The 15,759-nt window shown below is 40.9% G+C and overlaps 1 protein-coding gene across 1 annotated transcript in view; it reads right to left on the reverse strand.

Annotated features, from left to right (window-relative positions):
- The window catches only part of hmga2 (high mobility group AT-hook 2), a 137,554-nt gene that overhangs the window by 25,727 nt on the left and 96,068 nt on the right, over positions 1-15,759 (reverse strand). The window contains exon 4 of the mRNA XM_020528333.2: positions 530-562. Within this exon, the coding sequence (XP_020383922.1) occupies positions 530-562 (33 nt within the window). The remainder of the gene's footprint in view (positions 1-529; positions 563-15,759) is intronic.

A 15,759-nucleotide genomic window follows, 5' to 3' on the forward strand; every position in this document is an offset into this window, starting at 1 on the left:
TATAAAGAGGCTTCCTGACTTGTCCGGTCATTTGGATTATCATCGCTGTGTTGACAAGAATGTGAACCTCAAACTACAATTCTATGGATCAAGTTCTCTCTTTCTACTCCAGTTGCCAAGTCTTCCCGCATAAGAAAAGGCCAGCTCGAGTAATGGGCCATGCATGTGTAACCTAAAGAAACCCTGAAGTCTACTTCAAGATCAGAAGTTTTTAAAACTGATCCAGACTACCACGTGGTAAAGACATCTGTTAGGATACAATAGAGGAAACAGATGGAAAATGAAGAGATTCCTCAGAATGTAGTGTAAGATTTACATTATCCTCCATGAACTTCCATGTAGTCCCCATGTTTATACAATTTATCACTTTTTCCTCAGACAGCTGAGATTAGGAAACCCACATGAGCTCATGTCCTTGTTATTAACTCCAACTTTGAAAGCAATCCAGGCTCATCACCTCCCCTATTCCTGATATCTCTTGACTTAAATCCTTATTTGAGTATTCATAAGACAATAAAAGTTCACATACCTGAGCAGGCTTCTTCTGGACCTCTTGCTGTGGCTGAAAGAAACAAATTACAGTTAGATTCCATCAAGTATTCATGCTGTTTCTCACTTTCCTTAATTGTAAGCATACCAGCATGTCAAGTATAACATAATACGGAACATCCTATACTCAATTTCACACAGTAAAATGCTTTTCCTTCGAAAACACTTGCCTGCACATCTCTCATTCTTTGCCAACTGATAGACAAATACCTGTGTATCTCTGTATCTCTTCACGTCAGGAGAAATGTTATACTAAGAAAAGAAAGGCTTTGGTTGCGCAGTTTGAATTCATTTGACTTCTGCATGCCGTGGCTAAGAGAAACACTCTGACAGAGCTGCCAGTTCACTGACTTTTTTTTTCCATGAATTAGGTCCTGACAGTTCAATGAGGGGAAAGACAATGTCTGAATCAAGGCCAGCACTGGCTCGGAGCCCAGTATGTGTCAAAGTAATTTTACCAGCTGCCCTCCAAAAAGCACTCAATCCTCTCATAATCTCAACAAATGGACCATCGATGACTGCAGAGACAGAAGAGGGCGGGGGCAAGAGTTTACTGTTGCTTATTCCCAACCCTTCTCACCCCAGCATCCAGAAAAGTACTGGCCAGGCTTCTCCATCTGATTTTTATGAATGGTTTCAGGAAAACAGATTGAGTGCGATATATTTCTAATTGTCATTCATGAAAAAAGGCAGGATTTACACATTGCTCAGAAACCTGGTAACAATTGAAGTCACAGACCTTATTAACAAGTGCCTCAGGTTGTAGTCGGAGTGATTGGCTTTTTGGCTTCTTTTGAAAGACTTAACCCTTTAAATACTTTGTTTCCTTGCATCAAAAGGAAGTGGATTTGCACAGACAACACCCTCTGGTCAATTTGTATTGTTAAAATATATTGCTTAATATTGTGTGAGACCAAGAATCAAAATGCACATTGTACTAATTTATATCAAAAACAAAGAAATGTTATGCTTCAGACTGTTTGAGCAGTGCTCGTGTGTTACAGTGCGAGCAACAGAGAATGAAATTCAACACCACACAGTGATAGCTGTATTGCCTCAACTTCATTGAAGCAAAGTTTTGGAAGCTTTTCAAATCATACTTAATAGACAAGGAATTTTCCGTCAGTACAAAATGACCTCAGGACCAGAGCCCATGTAGTTAGGATTTATTTAAAATGCTACATATTCTGTTCACAGCACTCTCCCACTTTATTATTCTAACAAATATGCAAGAAAACTCCCCATGTCTTCAGCCCTGGAACCAACAGCAGTGAAACAAGCGGTGAGTATATAGCCCGAGGCTACCTTTTGTCAACTGCTTGGCATCCCACTAGAACAGCCGCTGGGCTCATATGAATGAGACTCCACATATCCTAGGCTTGAAATAAGACACTTTTCCAATTCTATGGATCCCTGAATTAAAACGTTCAATTTAAATAAGAAAAAAATCCTCACATACAGAAGCAATAAATTGGAGAAATTCATTATGACGGAGAAAAGTGTTGCAGGTTAAACTATTCTAACCTTTTGTTTGTTATTGCTAAGTAGCACTTATAACAAACGATTGCCAAGTATCATGCAGTACGGTGCAATCAACATTTCCTCATTATAAACTAGTATTCCCCTCGACAAAAATGTTTCAATGGTGCTGGCTGTTGGAGGGTTAAGCCACGGAAGAATTCTCTGCTCTTCCTTACAATGAGTAACATAGGATCATTAACATAAACCTGAACGAGTAGAAAGGGTTTGGTATCTCGACCGAAGGTTCACAATGCAGCAGTCCCTTAGAACAGTGCTGGAATGCCAATCTAGATTAAGCGCTGAATTCCTGTTATGAGAAAAGAAAGACAAGCATTGATATCTTTGGCCTCATGGCCTTTCATGACCACGGAATATCCCAAAGTGCTTTACCACCAACAAGCTACTTTTGAAGTGTAATCAAGGCTGTAATGTGGGAAACGTGACAGCAAATGTGTACACATTTAAAACTCTGACAAGCAGCAATGGGAAAGTGACCAGATTAATCTATTTGTGAAATTGACTGAGGGCTAGTACACCAGGAATAACTCTTCTACTTTCCTTAGAAACTGTGCCATACGGTGTTTACATACACTTGAGAGAGTAGATGGGACCTTAATTTAATGCTTCACATATCAGTGACAATGTAGCAGTCCCTCATTAGTGCACTGGAGCATCTAAATTTTTGTGCCCAAGACTTGAACCCACAAACCTCAGACTCAGAAGCGAGACCACTAACCAAGTGGTTGCTGCAAGGGTCAAACCCATAGCTTCTTGGACTGTTAGGCAAAGTGCTGCCAACTATGGACATACAGATAGTCCCATTCAGCAAGTTGTAACATTTAACAACTGAATAATTACATTTACAAATTCTTTTCAAACAGTTAATATTTACACAATTTCCATTGAAACCTTTCTTTGCACTTCACTATAGCCATTAAGAACACTTCTGTTTGACCATTTTTATTTCCTTCTCAGAGACAACAAAGCCTTCACTCAACACTTCACTGCTTGGCCCAGTTCACATTTTGCAGCTGATGTAGCAGATTTTAAACATGTATTCATTCTGACTCTATAGCACGGGCTGCTAATATGAGTAATCACAGCCACCATGTTCCTCTGTGCATTGTTATATCACAAAGGTAGTATTTATAAATAAGCCAGTGCTTTGTGTCACAAGATTGACACTAGCATTCCTAAAATTTGCCTGGAATACATCTGTGCGCCTCCTTCTCACCAGTTCCTTCAGCTTTACAAATAAGCAAATATAGGTCATGGAGATCTGTTACAAGACCTGTAGTATAAAATTCCACACTTTGTGGAACAACCGAAGTGCCGAAAATTACACAATTGATACAATGCAAATGGATAACTGTTTGCCAATGGAGTTAAGGGGTGGAATCATATTGAACAACTGGAGGGTCTCAACTGGTAGGTGCACAGTAGGCAAGTGATCCGTGTCGCCTCTTCCAAGGATAGTTCTCCAAACCAATTGCCAATTAGTGTGTGGTGAGGCCACAATGGGCCTTCCTTTAGAATCAGAACCCTGTGGGACGAAGTGCTGCCCAATGCTGCCAATCGCATCTCTTTGAGTGTATGTCTGTATGTGTGTCTGTATCCGCGTGCACGTGTCTGTATATATGTCTGTGTCTGAGCAAAGCTCACTGCCCAGTGAGTCCCTCCATCAGGCACTGACTGCCTTTGATAGAGGAACACCCGCCACCTCACCAGGTAAGAAACGACCTGAAGGGTACTGTCAATGCTGCACCCTGCCCGGCAACAGGCCCACTGACAGCTGCTTTAATCCTAGCGGCAGCAGGCTGAAGCCGTTAAGATGTCTTTACTTGTCCACTTGGGGATCTCAATTGTTCAGCCATGGGCTTTCCTGTCCAGATGTCAATTTAAGCAGAGGCAGGGAGGCAGCGGGGGTGAGATCCACCACCACCCCAACTAATTAAATGCTCTCCCACCTCCAAGCTCACCATCTGTTAGCCAAAGATTCACCCTAAGGAAGTTGGGCTTGCAATGAAAGTTATGGACTTGTAAACTTCCTCCTTTAAATGATCAATAGATGGCACAATTCTTCCAATCTGGGTCAGAATCACTATTTCAACCGAGACCAAACAAAACAGCACCTTCTTATCTTCCCAAGGTTTTCCAGGCATGGCCTCCTATACAGGATCTACCCAACAGATACAGTTCAGTCAACCATACAGGCAGCATTGGAGTGAATCTCAGTGCAGCAATACCCCAAGCCATGCAATAACTGCTATTTTCCAATAAGGAAACACAGCTTAAAAGGTCCCAAACACTCTGACGTGCTACTGACAGAAAGTGAGGGGCATTAAGGTGACAAGTGACCGAGAGGTTAAGGTGGCCAGTAGCTGAGGGAATCGGGTGGCAAGCAGCTGATGGAGTAAAGTGGCAAGTAGCTGGGAGAAAATAATTTCAAATATTAAAAAAAATACACTGACTTAAAAAGTTACCTCAGTGATTAATCATAAAATCATAGAGTCCCTACAGTGTGAAAATGGCCATTCGGCCCAACAAGTCCACACCGCCTCTCCGAAGAGCATCCCACCCAGATCCATTTCCCTACCCCTGATTCCCCATATCTAACTCAAAGATCCCTGGGCACTATGGACAATTTAGCATGGCCAATCCACCTACCCTGCACATCTTTGGACTGTGGGAGGAAAGCGGAGCACCTGGAGGAAACCCACACAGACACAGGGAGAATGTACAAACTCCACACAGACAGACAGTCGCCCGAGGCTGGAATCAAACCTGGGTCCCTGGCGCTGTGAGGCAGCAGTGCTAACCACTGAACCACCGTGCTGCCCCTTGACCACAAGTTGAGCTAAGTTTCAGGAAACCATCAATAAACAAGAACCAGTCAAAACTGAAATTAGCATTTTTATCGAAAGTGACTGAATCCACCCAGGTGGGAAGAAATCTGTTATTCGATTTACACTTTTATGAGAGGTTCACGTGTTAGAGATATAAACGCATTGCCTACAATTATCCAGCTTGAAGACAATAAACACAGACACAGGAATACACAAATGAATTGTCTTTCAAACATTTGCTATAGCAGAGCGGATGAGGCGGATTTGTGACAGTAACTGAAGGTAGCTCTCTCCTCCTCTTCTGCTCACTCAAAGAACAAAAGTTCAGTGACAAAGAACAAAGCTCAATGACAAAGCATGCTGGAGAAACATCTGAATATCAAGAAATCAAAGATATCTCAATACTCAAGGCTGTTGATGATCCAGGACATCCCTATCCAATTGTGGTCACTGCTTAAATTCTAACATCTGAAGAACACCCTCAGGATTTTAAACTGCATATTCTATTATCCTCATTATGGTACTTTTTAAGTGTGTGTATATGTATGTACATCTGCTTGTGTTGCATAATTGGAGTGAGGCAGGACCTAGTGTTAATTTTGTCCACCATGAGATGCATTCCCTACCATGAGTTGTCATTCTCTGGATGTGAAATGCACTGAAAAATGACTCAGACACTGCAACGGGTGTGTAGAGTCAGTAAAACTTCAATGCTCAAAAGCTCAGGATCTATGTCTGCTGGATGTTGTGACTTTGAAGGACCAAAACCATGAAGCAAACTCCAGCTACGTTTAATTTGTAAACATTTCTTCACCCATTTGCACTGTGTACAGATGAACATACTCCAAGGTGGATTGCACCATTGTATTGGTACTGGCTAATCAAACATTGTCACCGTGTTGATGCAGAGTTAGTGGTAATGACTTAAAAAGAAGCAAATACTAAATAACGGTGTCCCATCATTTATGGGGCTGCCAAGAATACTGTGTAATGAGGGTAATACCATTACAACACACATCATGCAAGTATGATGATGGAGTCTAATCAATGCAATGAGAAATTGAATGGGAGATGCGTGTCTGGGACGGGAAGGGGGTCAGAGTACAGAAGACCCTCCTTTTTGAGGGATTACTTTGGCCCCTCGACCAATTATTGGAGTACATTCACCAAGTTGGTTCGCATGCTGCGAACAGGATTGTGGTGGAGCAGACACTAGGCCTGACAGAGATCCAGTTCCACAGCTTGGACTGGTCAGGCAGAGGTCTTCTGTATAGTCTGGAGAGTGTGTGTTGTGTCTTATTGGTAGCTGTGTTTTGCACAATTAGAATAGGCAATGAGCTGATGTGATGGATGCTGAGGAGCCACTGCAATAGCAGCAGTCTTCTGAGAAGGAGGTAGATAACATAGAACTTGAGAAAGGTCTCCTTGTGCACAACAGAATTCAGGTGCATCAGGTACTACAGGAGAGACAGAACCTGATTGACAGTCGGTTTCAATAGATATGAGCTGGATGCAGAAGACCATCACAAATGGTCAAGGTCAAGATGCCTGCATCTCGTTTGCTTTGTGCGGGCGAACTGCAGCCTGGATTCACTTCCACTGTGTTTGCTTTAGCTGGTTGTCAATAGGAATGCATCATTGGACTTGACCAAACACTTGCCTGTCAGTGGTGTTCACCTACCGAACAATAACAATATGTGGGTGACCCCTGGGCACTGGGGAAAAAGTAGCAGGACTCGGATGAATCTGAAGACAGCTAAGCTGTGTGGTTAAACAACAACTAGGGTGAGAGAATAGGGTTATAGGTGTGTATCTTTTCTTCACATGGGTATTGTGGCTTCACAGCTGTTGTGCCATTATGCTGCTGGTGAGGGGCTAAAGTTTGTCTGGGTGTACAGCAGCTTCTCAAAGATGGTATGGGTTCAAGGGATGCTAGCCTTTTGTCAGATATCAATGATAAGGTTGGGCTAGAATTGGACACAAGGAATGGTGTAGGATTGAGGTAGGGAGTCAGTGAGGTGCAGCAAGAACCCCTCCAATGACCTCAAATGAAACTTGTACTGGCCAAAAAAGATCAGCTCCTTTCTACTGAATATAATGAACCACAAATTCAGTGTTCAAGGCACAGCTGTTATTCCTTCAACATGAATGTCACTACACAGCAACATGGGATGACAGGTTCACACGGGCAAATACAAAACCACCCATTTTGACTGCTCGGTATATAAACTAAAAATAACGGAGAACCTGCAGCAGCTTCTGGTCCCATTTAAAGTGTCATCTAAATACCTTAATGAGATTAGTATCTGTACATAGATAGGGGATATCTGGCAATAGTCACAGCATTTTTTTCTTCAGTCTACCAATTTCTTAATAGCTACCTCAACTCTAAGTATACCCTTTTTCTGCTCCCTTCTCTAACAGCCTGGTTGAAATGTACTTTACAGTGGCTCTTGATGACAGCTTTTAAGGCTGTGCAAAACAGTAGCAAATGCTTTCATGCTACATTATAGATTGAAGTGCACTACAAGGCTGCACTGAGTTGCTTAGATGACTTCATAAACCAAGATAGTTAAGAGTCTGTGGTTGCAGATAACTAAAACTAACAGCTTGTTATAGCAATCACAGTGATCATTAAAAAAGGTCAAAAAAACTCAATCACAGTCTGTATCACATTACCTCCAACAACACTTTGGCAAGCTGCCATCAATTTTGCCATAGTGATAAGAAACAGTGGTTTGATCACTATCAGATAGCTTGTTTAAACTGAGGTGAGAGATAGTGGACTGTGAGCACCTTTCAGGGTTTTATCATAGAGACACATACACCAGAATGCATGTAATGAACTATGGGATAGGTCAGCCAATATCCCTCAACACGACAAGTTCACACGGGAAGACTGTAAAATGAAACCTGTCAAGTCACACCTGCAAACTGAAGTGTGCTTTGAAATCTGGACACTTGCCAAAACTGCGCATATATTAACTTATTTCAGTTCTTAATTGAAACTGCACTGGAATGCACTAACTGCTGAAAAATGAACAATATAAAACATTACATTGCAGTTTTATCATTAAAAAGGAAGACCCGTTACAGAAAACCCTCAAGAATTTGTAACAGTTGGCGTGTTAAAATTTGATAATATGATACATGGGGAGGAGAGAAAAATAGAAAAAAAGAGGAAGAGACAAACAAAAGCAGAGAGCAAAAGATTAAAGATAAGGAATTTAGAGAGAAATAGATTATAGAGACATGGGAAGAATGTAATCAAAGTATATTCTCAGCACCTCAGAAAACATGCATTAATATCAGTCCAGTGCAATTCAATGTCCTTCCTTATTCTTCAGTTTTAAAAGAAACTTCAAACAGCTGCAGCGGGTTGAATCATTGGATGCAGTTTGGTCTTCATTTGTCTGCATGACTGCAATAAAAACCTCTATTCAAATTCAAGCAATTTAGTCGATTGGCACTGCAGTCGAAACGTTCACACACTTCAACACCAGCGAGCCATGGTTGCATTTGTATTGTCTATTGTATGCAACTGTTTCATTGGTGGGATGCTCTTCAGGGGGTCGGTGTGGATCCAATGGGCCGAATGGCCTGTTTCTACACTGTGGGGATTCAATGAAAATGTGTCTTCTTGCAGCATTACTCAAGTTCTGTACTACAAAACAACTAGTGCTGTTTGTTAAATTTGTTACCTTAGACTTGATATTGTCTCATGAATGGCAGGCTGTCTGCCACTTAATTAATAATGAAACACACTTGGAGGCATATAAAAACTTAAGACACGCAGTTTCTGGAACAAAGGGTTTCCTCTGTTTGTGCTATGCTATTGTTTGAATAGATATTGGGCGACAAAGATAAATCTTTTTAGTGGAATGAGCATAGGATTCAATTATAGGAGATATCAGTGTTACTGAATTGAAGTGATCCTCTAAAACATTTTGACCTATGCAATAGCCTGTTAGACACAAGTTATGAACAATATATTTTTGGCAGCATCAACCAATGAAGGCAGAGCTTTTTGTTTGCACAAACTGAACTTTCTATTGGTCCCAGAAGAACAGAAAGACAATGTCTCATCTTTTTAAGAGTTCAGAATGGAATAAGAAAAATTGTGCTTTTGTTTAAAACAGTCCTTTACAAAGACAAACAAGTTTGCTGACAAGATTGATGCAAAGAAACTTTTCAGAACAGAGTGGAAAAAGCAAGTCCACAAATTATGGGATCTTTCTCCTGCAGTATACACATACTGCATTTTATTCTATGTTTCAGGACTTTTACTATAATACAACTGATTGAATAACACTGCACACTCAAAAGTCTCATTGAAAGAACTCTTATCTGAAATAGATAACAAATGTCTCAGTTCACCTTCCTTTATCAGCAATTACGTGGAGCTAAAGCAGTCCAAACTGATAGGTATGAAGTCAAGCAGTGTCCCATCAGAACTTCATTACACACAATTATTACAAGGATCCTGCCTGGTGACTCGTCTAGCAAATAAAGGTTCAGTTCCATTGTACTTTAGTTCAAAAAACAAACCAGCATTTAAATTAAACATTTTAAATTTGTAACTATTAACAGCTAAATATAAAACATTTCATACTGTTAAATAATTAACAAGAGCCTTAACAAGATTAAGATTGCAAGCTTTGTCAATGTCTGATGTACAAAAGCTATTTTCAAAAGGTGAACTGGCTCATTACAAGTGGTTATTTTTGTATCCTGGATTTTATTATGCAGACATTAACCTCACTTCTTGTCGCACTGCATTAAGAAATAAGCTTAACAAGACAAAAGCAGGGGAGTGGAGATAATTAATTTTAAAAGTGGGAGGGAAGACAGACATGCATACAGGGAAGATTTTTAAAGGTGACTTTTGAAATCATGGAGCAAAGTGGCAAAGGTAGAGGGATTTCTGGAGGCATTTCAAAGTATCATATCATAGTAGTCAAATGCTTCTAATGAAGGCAGAGTTGCAGTGGGGAATGAGTTGTAATCCTGTGTCAGCAAGAAGAGTCAAGAAGATGTGCAGCTGGAGAGGATTGGTCACGGAGGGTGAAGCAAGACCTGAGATGGGTTTGAAAATTTGAAGTCAATTCACTTGGGTCCAGGAAGCCATGGGCCAGGGAGTTCTGGCAAGGGTGGAGTGGGAAGGTGTAAAGAGAACCAGATGTACAGCAAAAACAGATGAATTGAGACGTCAATCTTTGAGGTGAAGAAAGTGTGGATTGAGCTTAGCTACTTGTGGGAAAGGGGTATGGCCACAGACAAACAAGATTTCAGAGATCCTGGTAACAGACTACTGCAGTGTGTGAACTCCAGCACTGAATGAGTAGAAAATCATTAGAGGACAGTAGAGCTTTCTTTTGTACCTATGTCTTATTTCTCCCTTGTATTAATCTAATATACACAACAGGTGCAGGAACAAAATAAAATATATTTTAGAAAGTGCTGGTCGAGGGAGAAATCTTGGTTCTGAAACTGGAAGAACATCTAAAGTTTCTACCAAAGGGATGGGTTCTTTTAAATCCACCTGAGCAGATCAACAAGGTTTTTATTCTCGCCCATCTTCCAAAAGCAATGGCAACGTTTCTAAATTAACATCAGAGAGCCAGGTTTAATTTTTATTTTGCAGAACTATAGCTCTGTGGACCAGCAAAACCTGAGGTGGGCTTGAATTTGTTAGTGAAAACAAAAAATGCTGGAGATCACAGCGGGTCAGGCAGCATCCATGGAGAGAAAGCACCTAATGTGAGTTTAGAAGAGTCATCTAGATGCAAAACATTAGCTTGCTTTCTCTCCATGGATGCTGCCTGACCTGCTGTGATCTCCAGCGTTTTTTTGTTTTCTGTACAGATTCTAGCATCTGCAGTAATTTGCTCCTACATGGAATCCACTAGTGTTCTTTAAAAACAAAGCAGGTTCCTAAGGGGAGGATCTGTCCAGTTATGAGAAGGGAGTTGTCTGGTAATGGCAATGAACATTAACGATGGGATACAGCATCCTCTTTCAGCATTGTCAGATTGACTATGAGGATCATAAAAAAAAATTAACCAGAGTTTCTCTCCCCACCACCCCCAAAAACTGGCCTTGGGATTATTGTCTCTGGTTTGGGTCCCTCAGCCGACAGCATAGCTAATGGTTGATATTTTGTGAATGGTGTACATCTAATAAGGAAGATTTATCTTTTCTTACCCTTTGTTGAGGTCCATTCCATTCAACGTCAGTGGTAATAATTACATTATTTTTGTGTATTAGCCATCTTCCTACGACATTGCAGTAGTGAAGGCCATTGGTCTTACAGTGGAGCAGGATTGGAAGTCCGATTTGTATTGGTCTCCATATTCATTTTGGATTTATAATGGAAATACCAAAATACAAAGATGGAAACTTCCAATGGTGTTAGGTGGGGTGTGTCATCTGTCGGCTGGAAAGTCTGGCTCATCAGAAACTGCAGGCCAAAGACAGCTGCTCGCATGCTCGGCAATGCCATGTGGAGGCTGTGGCTGTTCATGGTTGAGCACACCAAGAGTCTCAGGACCCAAATCAAAGGTAAGTGGTGAGAGGGAATCTCGCAGGGCGAGAGCCCTGGCAAGAGAGGTTTCAGTGAGAAGGACAGTGAATACGATTCCCATTCCCCTGCTCAACGTCCATGACCTTAATCAGATATCACCCTCCAGCTACCAAAGCTGCACCCACTCATTTTGCTTCCATTAGCAAGTCTCGGTTAATCCCAGCAGCTCAGGAAGAGGTGCTTATTTGGCCACTTAAAGGCATCAATTAGCACCGGTAGATAGGTTGACCATGGGCCTTCCTGCACGTATCTTAGGCTGGAAAGCGGAAGGGGATTGGCTCATATCTCACATTACTGGATTCTACCCGTTATGGCACATTTAAGGGAAATTACGTATATGTCATGCTATAACTACACACTATCATTCACAGCAACATTACAGCATCTATACAAACAAAACTTTATAACTGATGATAATTTTCATATAGTTATCACTTTAATGTAGTAAATTCGTTCTGAGGTACTTCATAGGACTGTTATCAAAAGAATTCTGATTTCAGGCCACACAAGGTATTATTAGCCCACATGACCAAATTCTGGTTCAAAGTGCAGATTTTAAGAAATGCACTCTCATATTTACATAAGCAACTCCATTATAAATGCGTGTATTTGTTTATGATGGAAATATTAACAATTACACTCAACATCATGTGAATTGCAGAGTCAGAGAAAATGGTTTCACCATTACCTGACCTGATGTTTCCCTGTCACCTCTCATGTTAAGGTCTCTCTTCTGCTTTCAAGGTAAGAGATTTCGAAGAGATTTGAGGAAAAGTCTTTTCACCCAGGGGATGGTAGAGGTCTGGAAGCACTGCATGGGAGGGTAATTGAGGTAGGTAATCTTACAACCTTTAAAAAGTACTTGGATGAGCACTTGAAGTAGTACAACATTCAAGGTTATGTGCCTAGTGCTGGAAATTTTAGGCCCAAGTCCAATACTTCCCAAACCTTTTCCTACTGTGACCCCATATTATTGAAAGTTGTTGCAAACCCTCAGTGGGATCCGTAAGCACGGAGTAGGGAGGTTGTAGGAGCAGGGGCCTGTTAAAGCAGGAGCGCAGCTATTTTTAACTGGAAAGTTCCATGGTAACCACTGTTGCCGCTGAGCTCAGGACCTCATAATTTCAGTTTGTACCTTCACTTGGGATCCTGATCCCTGACTTTGGGAAGTCATGCATTAGGCTTTATTTAACTCAATATAAATTTTATATGAATAAAGGTTCAGACAATTGCACCCCAGTCTTTTGTCTTTTACTTCTATTTGTTTTGTTTAGATGTTTCCATAAGATACATAAATGGCATCTGGGAAAATTAGGTACACTTAAACAGACTGCACAATTCAAATTCAACTTACAGCATTACAACTCTGAGCTGAAATAGCAATTGCAAGCACAGGCTTTTGTTTGAGACTGAACCCTTCCAAATAAAAGATTAAAATGATGAAATTAAATAAGTTCAATAAATACATCTATTTTGTTCCTTTAGTTTAGATACTCTGTTTGAAAAAAGACCTGGTAGATGAGAAACAACTCCAAGTAGGATCCTGAGTGTATTTCAAGAATTCAGAAGCCAGATTGCACACATAAATGAGTTTACTTACAAAATTTTCATAAATACAGATAAAGGAATTTATAAGTGTAATGGAAAAGTTGACTGTGTGATAGCAGGAACTCAGGTAAAGACAGAAATTCTGCAGCAGCAAGATATTTAACATGTTAATGATGGGAGTATTGGAATTATTAATCATTTGCCAAATTAAATATCAAAACTTTAAATCTCTCAGTGGCAGCCTTCCACATGTTCAGATGATTTGTGCCATGATGGTCAACTGCAATAGCTTCAGTGGGTCAGGAGACCCACTCGTCAAGGCAACCTCTGCCATATTTGAGATGGAGATCACCAGTAGGTTGAGAAGGTGCATGATTTGCCGGCCTGTTCTTTTTCCCCTTTCTGAATCCTCTGCTTGGCCAGTTGTGCTGTTCGTTTCTGTTCACTTCTTCCTGTGTTCTTCTAAATAGACAGCCTTCAGAGGTCACAGCAACTGTCTCCCAGTTGCCAGGCTCAACATCCACCATCTTCCTATCACGCATGCAGATGTCCGCATGGTGGTGTATGGGCCCCCAGGAGGCTGTGACCCTATGGCCAGTTCACTGACCTGAATATTTTTGGTTAGACAGCAAATTGTCCGTCTGATGAACGTGACTGAGCAGCACAGATATCACTGGAACAGTTTCTCACTAAAATGAAACAGACCTTGTGGTACAAAACACACTCAGCTGCTCATTTAAATAAGGACTCTGCACACTGCGGAGGTATATCTGAACATGCAAGGTAATTCCACATTGAACACCCTCAACTTACGCCAAGGGCTGTTCAATTATTCAATAGCCTCCATTATTAGCCAAGTGGATTCTTTCTCTGAATGAAGAATATTTAGGAAAGGCTGGAAAATGCTTTTCATGATGGATCAGTAATGATGGATTACATGTATTGCTGTGTGTTTATAAACCCTTACTCTCAGATTATTTTGTCTAAATTTCTACACTATTATTTTACTGCAAGGTACTAAACTCAATATCAAAGTTTCTCTTGAGCTCTGAAACCGGAAGAAAGTAGATGATTTGCTTTTTTTGTTAAAAAGGTGCTTTCACTTTACAAGTGTGCAACCAATAACAGTCATGTAGTTCTCCCTTTATCAGGTGCATCCAGTTGTAAATGGACATTGTCAGCCTTGCAGATTGAGGAGACTGTACGTCTGCAAAGATATGCCAATGTTAGACTGCTCTTTCTATCAGGAGGAGCTGAACTGGATCTCTGCAGTACGCCAGCAAGGTCCAGTGATCTCTACTTAACACTAGCAAAACTAGGGTGAAGTAAAGCACCTAAAACCATATAGCTTCATTCATTTACGGTGTGGTTTTTCATTTTGGAGAGTGTTGGCGAGGTGTATGTACTCTATTTTTGTGACACCTGATGATCACAAAATAATCACTGAATTAGACAGCATTTGCAGAATGACAACCTTGTTCCAGGGAAATTCTTAGTCCAGTATATACTGAAAATACTCAATCAACACAAAGTGCAGTAAAATGCCTGATAAGATCACAGTAGAGCCTGAATGAAGTTGTGGTCAAAAGCAAGACGATTCTGCAATTTTTGTCCTTTAATTTCAAGCACTTAGGGTGAAATACAACTAAGGACTTTGCAATTTTGACATTACCCGATCAGGTTTAGACTTAAATCAAACTATAAACATATGCTTCAGTCAAATATGTGAAATCAAAGCTGTCCCTGCCCTAGGGATAGCTTTGTCCAGTAGAGTGTAGCCAGTTAGATCATGTAGCACATGGCTTGGTGGGAAGGTTACCAGCTTAGCCAGAGGCATGACACTTCCACTTCAAGTCTGTATTACATTAGATGGTTTGGATCCAAGCTAAAACAAAACAGCAAAAATTACAGCTGCTGTGAATGGACCAAAGTTCACTTAACCCTAATGCATTACTAGGGACCCAAGAAGTATGGCCACTACAAGACGAAAATGTTCAGAGCATTGTGGAATTCAGTCACATGCTTGGTTATCTAGAGAAATTCAAAAATTAATGCTCCCAAGCTTTTGTTTCAACATTTCAAGGTGGTGCAAGAGCCACCAAGACACATCTGAATGGTCAACTGTCCCCTTGCCACACCTCCCCCCTTCCACTTCCTCTCCAAAATATGGTCTCTGGATTTTAATGTGTAAATTAATTGGTGTTTGTCTGCAAATTTAATCACCCTCTAACTCCTTCATGACGCCCAAGCACTCTGGTTCCAATTGGCTTTGTCCAGAGATTGAGAACTAAGCCTGGGCAGAAAGATAGATGTGGAATCCTGTTCTACATACACCAGTGTACTACAACCAGTAAATTGCAATCTCAGTATAACAGTCCAGAAGCCACAGTTAGCACTCACTTCACAGGCCAGATGACATGGCCAGGAGTCCCAGGCCTTACCCAAGTCAAATAACTTATCTGCTGTAAGTTTACCTGACAGTCAGAACACTGATAAGTAATGAATTAGTTTCCTCACATAATCTGATTAATCACAGCAGTCACACCTGTACCTGATAACTGGAATAAAATTCCTTAGAACAATGTCTTGCCAAAAGAAAAATACAGTGACCTGAATAACAGTGAGATAACAAGGTGTAGAGCTGGATGAACACAGCAGGCCAAGCAGCATCAGAGGAGCAGGAAGGCTGACGTTTTGGGCCTAGACCCTTCT

This window comes from Rhincodon typus, chromosome 18, assembly GCF_021869965.1.
Source record: "Rhincodon typus isolate 14 chromosome 18, sRhiTyp1.1, whole genome shotgun sequence".
Classification (NCBI taxonomy): domain Eukaryota; kingdom Metazoa; phylum Chordata; class Chondrichthyes; order Orectolobiformes; family Rhincodontidae; genus Rhincodon; species Rhincodon typus.